At 54.1% G+C, this 15,894-nt stretch overlaps 1 protein-coding gene across 1 annotated transcript in view; it reads left to right on the top strand.

Annotated features, from left to right (window-relative positions):
* Positions 1 to 15,564, top strand: part of RPH3A (rabphilin 3A) — a 139,313-nt gene extending 123,749 nt beyond the window's left edge. Inside the window, exons 16-22 of the mRNA XM_059675932.1 lie at positions 1,524 to 1,633; positions 2,915 to 3,041; positions 5,110 to 5,166; positions 5,815 to 5,969; positions 9,174 to 9,255; positions 13,443 to 13,539; positions 14,542 to 15,564. Coding sequence (XP_059531915.1) covers positions 1,524 to 1,633; positions 2,915 to 3,041; positions 5,110 to 5,166; positions 5,815 to 5,969; positions 9,174 to 9,255; positions 13,443 to 13,539; positions 14,542 to 14,672 — 759 coding nt within the window. The 3' untranslated portion in view covers positions 14,673 to 15,564. The remainder of the gene's footprint in view (positions 1 to 1,523; positions 1,634 to 2,914; positions 3,042 to 5,109; positions 5,167 to 5,814; positions 5,970 to 9,173; positions 9,256 to 13,442; positions 13,540 to 14,541) is intronic.
* Positions 15,565 to 15,894: the final 330 nt, after the last annotated feature.

Raw genomic sequence — 15,894 nt, 5'->3', positions numbered from 1 at the left:
GCATGATCTCGGCATACTGCACGTTAAAAATCTCTGCTGCAAGTACTGAATGCCCCTTAAGACAAAAGAGGACATGCACACGCACACACACACACGCACACGCACACGAACATACACACACACACACACACACAATCTTTTCCTTTGTTTAGATCAAGGAACAACAGTCTCTCATCTGGCCATGGCCAGACTGTGAAGTGTTTGGCCACTTCTTCTAACTCCCCAGCGGCATTTGCTCCTCCTGAGGCTCTCTCCTTCGCTCACTCCTAAATCCAAACTTGCTTTGCCAAGGAATCCAGTGAGTCGTGTTAGTCTGAATTAGATTTCTCACCAGGCCCCTCTTCTGAGTTTAGTACATCTCTAGCCTCTCTCTTAGAGTGAAAAACTTTGCCCCGGCCCCCTAACAAATTTCAGGCACGAAGGATGCTATTTGGGGAAACCTACGGAACCCTCCCAGGACCCCCAGAAATCGTTCCTTCGCTGCCTAGGAGTGGGTGACTCTTATTTCTGCCTCCCTGACCGAGAAATGATTTTTTCCTCAAAGGAAAATGTCTCAGCTTGCTTTCTTTCTTTCTTTCTTTCTTTTCTTTCTTTCTTTCTTTCTTTCTTTCTTTCTTTCTTTCTTTCTTTCTTTCTTTCTTTCTTTCTTTCTTTCTTTCTTTCTTTCTTTCTTTCTTTCTTTCTTTTTTTGTTAATCCTCACCTGAGGATATTTTTCCATTTATTTTTAGAGAGAGTGGGAGGGAGAGGGAAAGACAGAGGGAAATATTGATGTGAGAGAAGCACATCAATTGGTTGCCTCCTGCATGAGCCCCGACTAGGGCCCGGGCCGGGGAGGAGCCTGCAACTGAGGTATGTGCCCTTGACCGGAATCGAACCCAGGACCCTTTGATCTGCAGACTGACACTCTATCCACTGAGCCAAACCGGCTAGGGCTCACTCTTTCTTTTTTAATCCTCACCTAGGATGTATTTTTTCCATTGCTTTTTCAGAGAAAGAGAGTGAAAGAGAAGGAGGGAGGGAGAGAGGGAGAGAGGGAGGGAAAGAAAGAGGGAGGAAGGGAGGGAGAGGGAGAGCAAGAGCAAGGGAGAGAGAAACATCAATATGAGAGAGACACATCAATTGGTTGCCTCCTGCATGCGCCCGATTGGGGGCGGGGAAAGAAGCCACAATTGAGGTACATGCCCTTGACTGATATCAAACCTACCGACACTCTAACCACTGAACAACACCGGCCATGGCACTGCTTTTTAATCTTAATGGAAAGTTCAAAGAGAGAGCCTACTGCGTGGAGGGAGGGGCGGCTCAGCGTCCAGCCCTGTTGATGGCTGCAGACATCAGCCTGAAGATGCCCCCCACTCCCTGAGCCGTGCATTTGGGAGCCCCTGAGCCCCTGTACACTCCTAAAGGGGGTGTCTCCTAAATTATTCCTCCACCTGTGCCCCCAAATCAGCCCAAAGGGTGTGGCTGCGGGGCTGGCTCCCCACTGAGGCTGGTGTCTGTCTGTCTGTCTCTGGGCTCTAGTCCAACAAGCTTCGGACAAAAACCCTGCGGAACACCCGGAACCCCATCTGGAACGAGACCCTCGTCTATCACGGCATCACGGACGAGGACATGCAGCGGAAGACGCTCAGGTACCTGCCGCGTGGGCAGAGGGGGCCAAGGCTGGCGGATTGCGGTCCTTGTGGGACCACGTGTTAAAACCCCTCTGCGTAGTGTCTTTCTTTTTTTGCTTCTACAAAACAACATGTATTTCTGGTGGAAACTTCTAACAATACAGATAAGTGAAACTCTTCGCATCTTGGTGTCTGGGCACCTGGGGTGTGTGTGTGTGTGTGTGTGTGTGTGTGTGTGCATGTGTGCGTGCAAAAGTTTCTTATGAAACTGAGTGCTTTAAAAAACAGACCATCATGCCCAGCCGGTGTAGCTCAGCAACTGAGCATCGACCCAGGAACCAAGAAGTGGCCGGTTTGATTTCCAGTCGGGGCACCTGCCCGAGTTGTGGGCTCCATCCCCAGTCGGGGGTGTGCAGGAGGCAGCTGACCATGAGTCTCTCTCATTAATGTATCTACTTCTCTCTCCCTCTCCCATTCTCTCTAAAAAAATCAATGAAAACATACTTTTAAAAATGGACCGTCCTATTAATCAGGCTGTTTTAACCATATGTTGATGCATCTTATCTTCTACAATGTTGTCTGACACTGCGTTTTAAGTTATATCGGTGACACGGGAATTCATTCTTCTTGTAAAATATGATAGAGGAAGTAACCCCGTTTACCTTAGTCCCCGCCCACCGCCGGTGTCCGCTTCCTCTTCCCGTGACCCTGGGCACTCAGACCAGTGTTGGCAACTTGGACAGTTTCGTGCTGTGTATCTGGAACCTTCCTTTTTTCTTAATGAAGTTTCTTAGAGTCATAGCCATGAGGAACATTTAGATCTATGTCATTTTAACTGCTTCAGGGTTTTCCACAGAATGGGTTGATTACAGATTTTAAAAAAAATACTTTCATTCATAAATATTACAAATATACAGAAAACTGTAGATTATAATAGAACAAACATCCATGAACACAGTACTCAGTCTTTTAAAAAAAATCTTCACCCAAGGATATGTTCTTATTGATTTGAGAGAGAGAGAGAAACACTGATCAGTTGCCTACCATACAGGCCCCAACCAGGGATCAAACCCACAACCTTTTGATGTACAGGATGACGCTCCAACCAACTGAGCCACCTGGCCAGGACCTAGTACTCAGTCTTTAACACACACCTGGCCTCGTGCTCAATAAATAGGCAGTTAAAGTGCCACTATGCACATCACACATTCTTTGCCAGCATCCATCGCAGATCTCGGAACAGAGTGAGAACTCACTATTTGCTCTTTTTCCTCTCCCCACCCTCTTGGGGGATCGCAGGATCTCTGTCTGTGACGAGGACAAATTTGGCCACAACGAGTTTATCGGTGAGACCCGATTCTCACTCAAGAAGCTGAAGTCCAACCAAAGAAAGAACTTCAACATCTGCCTAGAGCGCGTGATCCCAGTGAGTGCCTCCCCCTGAGGGTGCGATGGGGGGGCGGGGGGCGTGGGGGAGGAGTTCTGGGGGTGCTGCCTTCCTCTGGGCCCGCAGGGTGCCACACAGTACAGCTGCTGAGAGGGGGTGAAGATTTCAGGTCAGAGCCTCAGGGTGGGGCCCTGGTTCTGCCTCGTACCAGCCCGGCGTTAGCGTCAGTTCTCTGACCGGCAGAGCCATCTTTGGTGACACTAGGGCGGGCAGAGTGCTGAGGCAGTGGGGCCGGCCTGGGTTCAAAGCCCGGGTCCGCTACACTCCCTGCTCCCTGGCCTCGCCGAGGGTCTGAGCCGCTCTGAGCCTCAGCTTTTCTCGTCTGTCAGTGGGCATGATAACAGTGCCTGCCTCGTGGGAGGTTTGTGTGAAAGACACAATCAGAACAGAACCTAGTCCATAGTGAGCACTCATGCATGGTCAACTGTCGTTCTTATAGGAGTCCTACTGCCGACCCACCTGTCACTCATGAAGGCATAACTCCCCATGCGGATGAGCAGGGGGCAGGATAGCTCAGTGCTGAGAGCACAGACTCTGGACCCAGAGTCCCTGGGTTGGAATCCTGGCTCTGCCACTTGTCAGAGAACCTGGGCCCTGTTTTTTCAGCTGTAAAACGGGATGTTATTAGAGTATCTATCTCCTCGGCGCGTTTAAGGATTCCCGTGAGAGTTCTTCTAAAGCACGAGGACTTGCTTGTTAGATGTGCTTCTGGCCTCTTGAGAAAGAACAAAAACCAACTTGAGGTTCTCCAGTGGGGCTACGGCTCAGAACCAACTGGAGATTTAAAAACCAGAGCCTCACCAGCTAAGATCCCGACTTCGCGAGGCAGGGTGGGACCAGCCATCTGCACTTCCAGACATAATCCAACCTGCCCTTTTCGACGCGCGGGCCACCTCGGGCCCAGGGAGGGGAGCGAGCTGCCACGGTCACACCGTGAATCCGTGGCTATGTTCCCCCCCAGCCAGAACCCAGGTCTCCTGCAGCCATCAGCTCCCAGGCAGAGGGCCAGCTGCCCGCAGGGGGGTGAGGCGGGCGGGGGGTGGGGGGAGCCATGGCAGGCGGAGGGGGATCCTATAGCGACCTCCCACCAGATGGCTGGCCCGAGGATGGACTGTCCGGGTGCCACGCCGTGTTTGTGTGGCGCAGGCAAAGGAACAAGACACAACAAGGAAAACCACAAGGAAGAATGTGCACCGAAGGCCAGGCTCCAAATAAAACTCAGAAGACAGCCCGGGTGGGGAGCGTTTCCTCTGGGCCCTGCCCAGGAACAGCGGGCTCTTCAGGCTTCCGCTTCCTTCCTGCACTCAATGAGTCCAGGTGGCCAGGACAGTGGCCAGGCCGCCGCCTGCGTCGCCAGCTCTTGGGTCTGCCCGTCTTGCTGTGAGGGGGACAGCCGGAGCCGGCCCTGGTGGCTGGACCGACAGAGGCCGCAGTGGCCCCAGACCTCCACTGGTCATCATCTTTCGCTCTGTGCCCTTGGTTCTCCCACCACCAACTTTCCCTGTAGCCCCACCAAGGGCAGGGGCCACATCAGTGCTGTCCCTTCCTCCCCCCTGGGCCTCAGTTTTCCTCATCTCCAAAGTGGGGAGGTTGTCTTTAACCAGCTGTTTTCACACTGTGTTCCCTAGAGCCTTAGAGTCCCCCAAAAGGACCTTAGGAGCCTCAGGGGAAGAAGCCCCTGGTGGCCCGACCCCCAGACCCCGGTGCCACCACCACCAGAGCAGATCAAATCCTGCCGGTTTTATGCATGGGGCGCTCTGCCACTTCTTGGCTGGGTGACCTTGGGCAAGTGGCTTAACCACTCTGACCCTCAGTGTTCTCATCTGTAAAATGGGGCTATGAATAACCTGCATCGCAGGCACTAACACCGTCTGCCGGTGGTTCGTGCTATGCTGCTTTTAGCTAAAAGGGGGAAAGCTGGATGCCGCAGAAGCTCGGAAATCCTGTCCGTGGCTCCGGATGCTAAGGGAGGGGGAGGAGCGTCCGGTCCTCTCTGCGTAGGGAGATGAGCCCCATGGACGATGTCCTATTTCCGTTTCCTTCTCAGATGAAGCGTGCGGGGACCACCGGCTCCGCCCGAGGCATGGCCCTCTATGAGGAGGAGGTGAGCACTGAGTGGACGTTGAAGCCCCAGTCGGGGGCTGGCCCTCCCTCTTCTTTCCCTCCCCGGCCCCACCCCTGCTCTTTCTCCCAAACCCCCCTGCCCGTTGGGGGGAGAACTGCCTTGCCCACGGTGTTAGGACATGAGACCAGGTGGATGCTCTTCACACTGGGAGCCCGAGGCCGGGGAAGCCCCATCCTCTCCCACCAGGGACACCGGAGCGATGCCACCTCCCTCCGTGGGGACGGACCGGAGGCTCTTTGAGCTCTGGGTGCCCGTGGCCTCAGGCTAGGTCTCTGCAACCCCAGGGACCACATTTGTGAGAAAACGGGTTCTATCGGGGATCAGGCAAGGCCAGGGTCAAGGCTCAGTCCTGGGTCAGAGTCGGGGCGGTCACTGACCAGGATCAAAGTCTACCCATGACACGGGTTTAGCTTGCGGTTGAAGTAAAACCACTGACCTGTGCCCAGACCAGTCCCCTTGGCCTTCAGTATCGGCCCTCCCTGGAGGCGGGGCCCCGCTGTCCATGGTGCTGACGGCACTAGCCCTGGCCCAGCTCCTGCCACCTCCCAGGGCCCTGCCCTAATGCTCCCATCCAGGTGCCTGGCCCGCTCCCCTCCGGGACTCACGCGCCCTCTTCTCCTATTGCAGCAGGTGGAGCGCATTGGCGACATAGAGGAGCGCGGCAAGATCCTGGTGTCCCTCATGTACAGCACACAGCAGGGGGGCCTCATCGTGGGCATCATACGTTGCGTGCACCTGGCCGCCATGGACGCCAATGGCTACTCAGATCCGTTCGTCAAGCTGTGAGTCAATGGCTTGGGACTGTGAGTGGGCCCCGGAGGGGGCTCTAGATCCTTGCAAATGGGGAGCCAGAGAGCTTCCCCAAGACCATTGTACGCTGAGGCCCAGAGAGGGAAACAAACCTGCCCAAAGCCACACAGTGAGACAGGTGACGGGAACTGGCTAAGGTGTGAGGCTGGAGTCCCACACACACAGTCACACTGGGGCGTCACTCGCCCTTATGAGAAGTCTGTGACTCTGTCCCCTCCTGTAGCAAGTCACAGTCACCCCATTTGTAGCCCCCCCAGAACTAGCAACACACACCTCCAGCCCCAGGATCAGATAAGCAATCAGGCCTTTTCCAGATTCGGTCTGGAAACACTCAAATAAAAGACCTTAGACTTTGGGGTGAGTCCCATGATCTCACTCGTGGGGGGTGGGGGCGAAGAGACGCTGTCAGCTGTTAGTCAGGGTCCTCTGAGAAAATGCCACAGTGGGGTTACACAGACGAGGCTTTCATGAGAGGGAATGCTGTGTGCGGGGAGGCAGGGAGAGCTGGGGGACATGCAGAGCTGTTAGGCAGCCCCGAGTCTGACCCTAGTGAGGAGGGTGAGCGGAAGCTTCCTAGACACAAGTCCAGCAAGGCCGCTGGGGAGTCCTTAGGCCCCATGTCACCTAAGAGTGGGCCTGCCATAGTGCCCCCACCACATCTTGTTGTCAGCTGGGGGCATGGCCTTGGCACAAACATGGCATGGATTTCCAAGCACCGCAGCTGGGGCCTGGGTGGGTTATGCCCCTTGTAGTTGGAGGTTCACCAGGCACATTCTCATAGCTGCCCTTGAATCAGACATGGGGTTCAAACCCCGCCCCCCCCCACACCCGGCCCATCTCTGGAAGCTGCTAGCTGTGTGACTATAAGCAAGTTACTTAACCTCTCTGAGCCTCAGATTCTTCATTGGTAAGATGGAGACAATAGTTCCAGTTATTTCCAAGAATGAACATAAGGCCAAATGAGACATCATAGATAAAGCAATTAGAATTGTGCCTCGTACAGAACTGTACCAGGATTCTGCCTTGTCTCATGGAGGCAAAGTGCGTATCTGCATGGATGTGGCTGAGAGCCTGGGCTCTGGATCTCGACTGCCTGAGTTGGAATCCCAGGTCCAGTAGTCTTCAATGGTCTCTAACTGTGTGACCGCGGGCTCATGCCTTGACATCTCTGGGCCTCAGTGTTCTCATCTGTAAAATGGGAAGGATAAGAGTGTGCATTAGGTCCTATTTTCCTAGAAGCAGGAGCCAAGATAGGATGAAATGTGCATGAGATTTGTTGGGGAGAACGCGTGTGAAAGGAAATTGAGAGGGAGCTGGAGGGGGGCTGTGGAGACAACAGGCCTGGGTACAGTCTGCTCCCTGTGGGGGGAGAGCGGGGGGTGGGGAGTCAGGAAGAGTCTTAGACGGCAGGGCCGTCTGAGGAAGTTTCAACCAGGTGACGAGGAATCCAGAAGCATGAAGTCGCCCTCCAAAGGAACCCTGCATCTCTCAGAAACAGGGCTGCCTCGCGTCCCTGCCGGCTCAGGTTGTGGCTGAGAGCAGCCACGGGAAGCATGGCCACGTGAGAACAGAGTGGGGAATCAGCGCCCAGCAGCTTGTCAGGCAGTTCCGCCCCTGCAGCTGGAGACCCACGAGGTGCATTTAGGTGGGGTCTGGTGTATAGTAAGTGCTAAACAAAGGCCTGTCGTTGTGGTTCTAAACAACGACCATCGTTATTCTTACTCAAGGCAACGAATATTTATTAATGTTCTCTCCAGCCTGGGAGGCGCTCTGACCCCACGGCCTCCGAGCGCAGAAAGGAGCACTTCCCTTAAGCCCTCGGTGGAAAACCAGGCCAGCATGGGCTTTACTTCAGATTTCCTTCAAATGAGGATTTAGTTAACAAAAGAACACACAGGTCAGGAATGAATTTGATCTCCAGGAGTAATTTGGTTTTATTTTCTCGTATGGTCCGGTAAAGTTAACTCACGGGCTGCTGCCCTGCTCTCCATTAAATCCCAGCCACGTGCAAGGTGGTTTTCTCAAATCATTCTCCCCACCGGCCCTTCTCCCACCCACCCAATCCCGCCCCAAGGGGTAGGGTCGCGGAGTCCCCAGTGAAGCAGCTGACCTGGCGGCTGTTGTGGAAAGGGAAACAGGAGACCGTGAATCCGTTTAGGATCAAATAAAGATTTTGAAAGTCAGAATCGCCCTTTATTTTTGTCCAGCATTTGGTACCTTTCGTTTCCCCATCTGTTTCTTCTCTTGGAAAGTACCCTCAAAAACAGTTTGGTAAGGGAGAAAGAAACGTTTGCCCTCTTTAGTGGCTGGGAAACTGAGGCACATTGAAGTTACGCTCAGGCTCAAAGTTGCACAGTTAGCCAGAACTTGGATAAGAACCCAACTGTCACAACTCCTTGGAGTTTTTAGCCCATTTTATTTATTCACCCAGAAACTATTGATTGCACACCTACTGTGTGCCAGGCATTGTGTCTACACCAGGGAAGAGCCTTCCAAACAAAGGAAACAGTATGTGCAAAGGTCCTGGGGTAGGAAGGAATGAGTGGGAAGTGGGGCAAAGAGCATGGGTGAGATTTGGCTGGGCTAGAGCAGGGACCCAACCTTTCAGGCTCTGAAGGCCACATCAGAGATTTCAAACTTTACGCCAGGACAAAGGGAAGCCATTAAATAGTTTTGAGCAGAGGAGTGACAGTAATTAGATTTGCAGCTTATCCCTTTTGTCTACACACATGGCTCTCCCCTGGAGTTGGGGCCAACGTAGGGATAATCGATGGTAAAATGCCAGGCACAGCATCAGGGTCTCAATTTGATCCTTTGAGAGCAAGTCCTGGCTAAGAGCACAGACTCCAGATGCAACAGCTGGGCTCAGTCCCTGCTGTGTGACCTGAGGCAGCTGTCTCAACTTCTCTGAACCTTCAGTTTCCTTGTAGGTAAAATGGGTGGTTGTAGTTCTACTGTCCAGGGTTTGTTGAGGGATAAGTGCACCTCAGGTGCTTAGTGCAGTCAGCGCCTGAATCAAGTAGCTCTAATGCACACTGGGCATCGTTAATGTGGATTCGCTTTCTGGTCTGTTCATCAGCTATTCCCCTAACACCAGAAGGAGGCTTTGGGGTCACCAAGGGGCTATTCTTATTCATTGAACTTCACTCATAACAGCCTCTCGTGTCTCCTCTCAGCTGGCTGAAACCAGACATGGGAAAGAAGGCCAAACACAAGACTCAAATTAAGAGGAAAACCTTGAATCCTGAATTTAATGAGGTAAGGCTGCCCCAGTTTTTGTCATGCGGTGGAATCTTAACTGTGTGAGAATGGAACGAACTCCCTACTAGAATGCTATCAGGCACATCAAGAAAGTGCTTTCTCTCGTAAATCAGCTTGAATCATCCCAAGGAGAGGTGATGAGTTTCTTGTCCCTGGAAGGAATCAAGCCTGAGACAAAAACCTATCGATTAGGCATGTCGTAGGCAGGAAGTTGAGTTAGAAGAGAGATCGAATGAAATCACCTCCCATAACTTCACCAGTTCTAACAGGCTGCAATACTGAAATCTGAGGAGATACGTTAGAACAGTGACGCCTTTTACCATGCACCCAGCCGGCGATGCCCTCTCCCTCCCTCCCCACATCCATCCGGTACATCAAGCCGCAGTTTAGATACTCAGTGAATGGCTCCTTCCTCCGTGTTCTCACTGCTGCCGCCTTGCCTGCGACCCTGGCATGGCACGCTTGGACCCTTGCAGTAGACTCCGGCGTCACCTCCACATAAGCACTGAGCTTTGTAAAACGCGCATCTGAATGTGTCACCCCCTTGCTTGCAGTAAATAACCCAACAATGACTCCCTAACTTCTTAGCACGACAGTCAAGCCCTTTCAAACTCACAGCCTACCCCTGCCCCGTCACACAACCCCCCTCCCCAAGTCACACTAAATTCCTGCAGGTCCCTGGCTCACCCTCAGCCTTTTGCATCTGCCGTTCCCTCTTCCCAGACTTCCCTCTCCCTCCTCTCCTCTCTGGCGAACTCTGAGTCATCCCTCAAGACTCAGTGTGTGATCCCCCAGAGATAGGCTTTCTCTGTGCTCCCAGGTCTATGCACCCCTCTGTCTTATGCTATCCCTCTGGGTTTCACTGACCTGTTGAACAGCCTGGCAGACACGAGGGGCCCAGAAATACCTGATGAATATAATGATCTGATGTTGGGCCAGTCAGCCACACTGCTCTTCCCCAAATGGTGCAAAGTGGGAAAGGGAAGCTACAACACAGTGTGTTTTGTGTCATTTCATTTTTTTAAAACGCATGCCTATCAGCACATGCGTGGGGAGTGTTCTGGGGAAACAGAGTCCAGAGCCACCCCTGGCCGGGGAGCGCAGCCCGTCCTGTCCCCAGGTCCCTCCTTCAGGGATTTCCTGACTCTGATTCGTGAATTGTGAGCAAAGAGCCAACGACTGCTGTCCTGCCCTCCCCTCTCCTGAAATCTGAGCAGGTCACAAAGTAAGAAATCCAAACCGCCAATCAGCTCATTAGCAATAGAGGAATCACACACCAAGACCAGACCCCATATCTGATAACACACAGGCACACAGCTGTTGTAAAGTGCGGTGCCCTGTGCGGGTGCACATGTGGGGAGAGGCAGACGCTGGGCGGGGGAGCCAGCGTCCCGCTTCCAAAGGGACGTTTGTCAAAACCCGGCAAAAGCCTTCGATTTTTACATTTAAGTTCCATGTATCTGGGGGATGGGGAATATAGTCACATTCGAAAATTCCAAAAGTCATAGAGGGCATCCGGTCAAAACCCCCTCCTCCTCCAGCCTCTAGAACCCACCTCTTTTCTTCTGAAGCAACGGTATTATCTATTTCCAGGAGACTAGATAGATGAATATATTCTAATAGACAGATAGATAGATAGATAGATAGATGGATGAATGTGTGTGTGTGTGTGTGTGTGTGTGTGTGTGTGTGTGTGTGTGTACACAGACCTCGGTATAGATACAGCAGATATATGTGTGGCTGGCATCCTTATTGGGCACCAATGGTATTGCGGTATATATCCACTGTTCTCTATCTTACAATTTTACAAACTCAGAAAAACGCTTCTTGGAAGATCCTGATACGTCATCATGGGTGTACGCATGGTTTAGCTACAAGGGTGCCTTTCATCATACTATTAATGATCATGAAAAATTGGAAACAACCTAACTACTTGACCATCAGGCATTAGGTGACGGGACAGCCACACAGCCATTCAATGAAGCCATTGAAATGGTGGTGCCTCCCTGGCCGGTGTGGCTCAGTTGGTTGAGCATCGTCCCATGCGCCCACAGGTCATCTGTCAATCCCCAGGAGGGGGCGTGCAGGAGGCAGCCGATTTATGTTTCTCCCTCTCCCTCTCTCACTAAAAAAAAATCAATAAGACATATTTTTTTAAATGGTGATGCAGAGAAATATTTGCTAGCATGGGAAGTTGGTTTTTGCCATCCTATCTAATAAAAGAGAAACATGGTAATTGGCGTACGACCGATACCCTTTTCATTGGCTAATCAGCGAGTTATGCAAATTAACTGTCAGCCAAGATGGCAGCCGGCAGCCAGGCAGCTTGAAACTAACATGAGGCTCGGTTGCCTCAGTGACGGAGGAAACCAACGTTCCCCACCTGCCGCCTGCCGCTGCAGGCCTCTGAGCGGGCAGTTTAAGAAACTCTGTAACAAATACGCCCAACTTCAGCCAGCAGATTTGCAACATTGTAAGCAAAGGCCAGAAACCTACTTTCAGCCGGAGGCCTAAGAGCTGGAGCCAAGCCTCAAGCTAAAGCTGGCCCAGAATTAAAAAAAAAAAAAAAAAAAAAAAGGAAAAAAGGAGCGTTTGGGAGTTCAGTCACCCCCAGCCTGAAAACAGCCCTCAGCCCCTCACCCAGACTGGCCAGGCACCCCAGTGGGGACCCCCACCCTGATCCAGAACACCCTTCAGGGCAAACCAGCCGGCCCCACCCATGCACCAGGCCTCTACCCTATATAGTAAAAGGGTAATATGCCTCCCAGAACCGGGATCAGCAGAGCCGTGAGGCCTCCCGGCACTGGAATCAGCATGACAGGGGGCAGCACCCAAACCCCCTGATCGCCCTGCGGCTCTGTGTGTGACAGGGGGCGGGGCCACAACCTCCCTATCCACCCTGCTCTGTGCCTGATAGGGGGGAGCTCCCCCCCCGCCACGGGCCCTGCTCTGTGTGTGACGGGGTAGAGCCATAACCTCCCCATCAGCCCTGCCCTGAGTGTGAGAGTGGCGGTGCCCCAACCCCCTGATCCGCCCTGCTCTGTGGGTGATAGAGGGCAGCACCCCAACCCCCTGATGGGCCCTGCTCTGTGCGTGACAGGGGGTTGCTCCACAACCTCCCCATCGACCCTGCCTTGAGTGTGACAGGGGGTGGCGCCCCAACTCCCCAATTGGCCCTGCTCTGAGCCCGACCAGGGGCTGCACCTAGGGATTGGGCCTGCCCTCTGCCACCCGGGAGCAGGCCTAAGCCAGCAGGTCGTTATCTCCCGAGGGGTCCCAGACTGCTAGAGGGCACAGGCCAGGCTGAGGGACCCCCCCTCCCCCCCCCGAGTGCACAAATTTTTGTGCACTGGGCCTCTAGTGTGTTCTATAAAATGGGAAAAGAAAGCCACAATATGGTATATTCGTATTATATTTCATATAATACATGAATATTTCATATAATACATGAATATTTCATATAATATTCTAATGAATATTCATTTTCATTTTTTAAAACACTGGAAACATAAGCACCTGTTGCTATGTCAGCCTCAGTCCCCTCAGCTACCTTGAATCTCTAGCTGATGGCGGCCAGGGAAACCTACCCGAGTGGAAGGACTGAATCCATGGCCCTCAGCCTTCAGGGAAACTCGGCCGGGACCAGCTCTCTAGCAAACTCCACCTGCCTTCCCAGTTCCAAACAGTCACTGAAAAGAGAATTACGGGGCTCGAGGCATTTGTTATGGAAAACATTTGTTGAAGAGCGATTGTCAGGCCCTGGCTGGTTTGGCTCAGTGGTTGGAGCATCGGCCCGCACACCGAAGGGTCATGGGTTCGATTCCTGGTCTAAGGCATGTACCTTGGTTGCAGCCCCGGTAGGGGCGCATTTGGGAGGCACATAAATGTCTCTCTCTCTCTCTCTCTCTCTCTCTCTCTCTCTCTCACTCTTTCTCTTTCTCTCTCTCTTCCCGCCCCTCCTCCCACCCTTCCACTCTATCTGGAAATTAATGGAAAGAGAATCCTCGGGTGAGGATTTAAAATAAAGCAAGAAAAAAAAAGGGATTGTCAGGCCTGGAATAGAGGCTCAGAGTGGGAGGGCCCCCTTGTTCCCGGAACGCCTGCTTCCAGGGCCTCCCTTGGTCTGTGAACCCCTCGGACTTGGCCTCTTAGCTCAAACACCCGCCCTCCTCTCTTGCCTCCAGGAGTTCTTCTATGACATCAAACACAGCGACCTGGCGAAGAAGTCGCTGGACATCTCGGTCTGGGACTATGACATCGGCAAGTCCAACGATTACATCGGTGAGCGCTCCCAGCCCCCCTCGAAAACCTGCCCTCTGTCCTCCCAGGGCTGTGGGGTGGGGGGGGGCGGTGAGAGTCTTTCTTTTTCTGGCCCCACATCATCCAAACCCTGAGGCAGAAACCATGGCCCCTGCTTGGGTCCAGTTTGAGAAGCTGTTAGAGGAGCGAGCTTACGAAGTTGGGAAGATTGGGTCATGATTGGTTCTTTGCCGAACAGATCGCCTCCGGCGGGATAGTTAAATCACAGAGCACGGGGCCTGTGGCTCTGCAGGAGATGGGGTGCAAAGGATGTCTCCCTAATCTGTGTGCGAGTCCAGGAGGAAGGCTCTGATTTTCCCAGCCGGCCTCCAAACAATGAGGAAGGACGGTCACTAAACATGGATGGAGAGCCCAGCCGGTGTTGCTCAGTGGTTGGCCATCAACCCATGAACCAACAGGTCGCCAGTTTGATTCCCAGTCAGAGCACATGCTCGGGTTGTGGGCTCGATCCCCAGTAGGAGGCAGCCGATCCATGATGTTTCTCTCTCCTCTTGATGTTCTATCCCTCTCTCCCTCTCCCTTCCTCTCTCTACAAAAAATCAATAAAAACATTTTTTTTAAAAAAAAAAAGATGGAGCGGGGAAGGAACTCCAGGCCAGGGACACAGCTTGGGCAAAGGCGTGGCGGCAGGTGGAGCGGGGTGAGGAACGTAACTCTTTGGAGACAGATGATGAGTTTCCACAAGGAGCGGGAGGTCGGTTGCTGCGGGTGTAGGGATCTGTGGCCGGTCTGGACAAACAGACAGCCCGGTGCCTCAGTAGGGAGCCATGGCAGGTTCGCAAGCAGCTGGCCTGCGGGCAGAGAGGCCAGGAGTCACAACACCGTGACCTCCACCCTCAGAGCGCGGATGCCCGGGCGCCAGAGGGGCTCGCTGCTTGGTGGGCAGGGGGTGGGGGGGCCCAGAATGCGAGTCCCCTGTGTCCCTCCACTCTGACCCCTGTCCCTGTCCGCCCTGTCACCCAGGAGGCTGCCAGCTAGGGATCTCGGCCAAGGGAGAGCGCTTGAAACACTGGTACGAGTGTCTGAAGAACAAGGACAAGAAGATCGAGCGCTGGCACCAGCTCCAGAATGAGAACCACGTGCCCAGCGATTAGGGTGGCGCCCGGCTCCCTGGCTCCCTGCCCTGGCCCCTGCCCAAGTCCCCCCCAGCCTGCCCCAGCCTGCCTCAGCGGCCCACTGCACTCTGGTCTCTCTCCTGTACGCCCCTGCCCCTCCCCTGCCTCCCTCCCTGAACTTGCTTTTGGGGTCCCCCTCACCTTGGGCATTGCCGCCAAAGACCTCCTCTGCCCCCCTCCTCCCCGCCGCGATGCTCCTGTGAGGCTGCAAGGCGGGCTCTGAGCGCAGCCCCGCTCCGGTCCCGGTCCCGGTCCCGCCAGGATGGAGCAGTCGGGACAGGGATGGGAGATCTTTACAAAGAGGTCGTTCCTTTAACAACCTCCCGGTTTGGGTAATTACAGACGTTCGTCATCATTTCGGACTGTTTTAGCCCTCCTGGCCTTGAGCAGGCGGGCACGTACACTCCGTTTCCTGCGTCACGTCTGTGTGTCCCCTCAGCCGTCAGCCGGACAAAGCTGTGGGGACCCTGAACCGGGCAGACAGAGCGTCCAGGCTCCCAGCTTTCTGTCCCCTCTCCACCCCCGTCTCTCTCCCCTTCTCCCCTCTCCCTCTCTAAGGGGTTCAATAGCAAAAGCAAAAAATGTGCTAACACAGCCTCTCCCCCTCACCTCCCCTCACCTGCCAGACCAGCAATCGGGCAAAACCTGAGCTTCCACGTAGCCCCGTGCTCCCTCAGATGCCCACTTCCCCGTGGGCACCGCCAGGCAGCCTCGGGCGGAGGGCCCGCTGCTGGCCCTGCCCAGGTGCAGGCAGCAGCCCACAGGCTGTGTAGGCACCCGAGCAGGCCTTTCCCAGCCCCTGGCCTCCCGGGGTGGGCGCAGAAGGCGCCTGGAAGCCAGAGCTCTGGGCCGGGGGGGGGGGGGGGGGGCCGGGCCGGGGGGCGGGGGGGGCTCGCCGAAGCCACATCGGATTCCTCCTCCCTCTGCTCTCCGTTCAGTGGACCTACGACCCCTGTCCCTGACACTCTGACTCGGCTGCTTTGACTCTCGCGCCTGTGTCTCACCCAGAATCGCCCCGAATCTGTCTGTCTCTGTCTGTCTGTCTCTCTGTCCCTGTCCCTCGCACCCTCCAATGTGCGGGAGGAATACACCGCCGTCATCGTGGATCTGAAACTGTAGTGTGACAGGTGCCGGTGCCAAAGGCTTTTGTTCCATCGGGATCATCCAGTCTTGCTCTTTAAAAGCTGCTTTCCAAAGGAGA

The sequence above is a fragment of the Myotis daubentonii genome, chromosome 19 (assembly GCF_963259705.1).
Source record: "Myotis daubentonii chromosome 19, mMyoDau2.1, whole genome shotgun sequence".
Lineage (NCBI taxonomy): Eukaryota > Metazoa > Chordata > Mammalia > Chiroptera > Vespertilionidae > Myotis > Myotis daubentonii.
The sequence above is the reverse complement of the archived record's forward strand: the minus strand, read 5'-3'. Positions and strand labels throughout refer to the sequence as shown.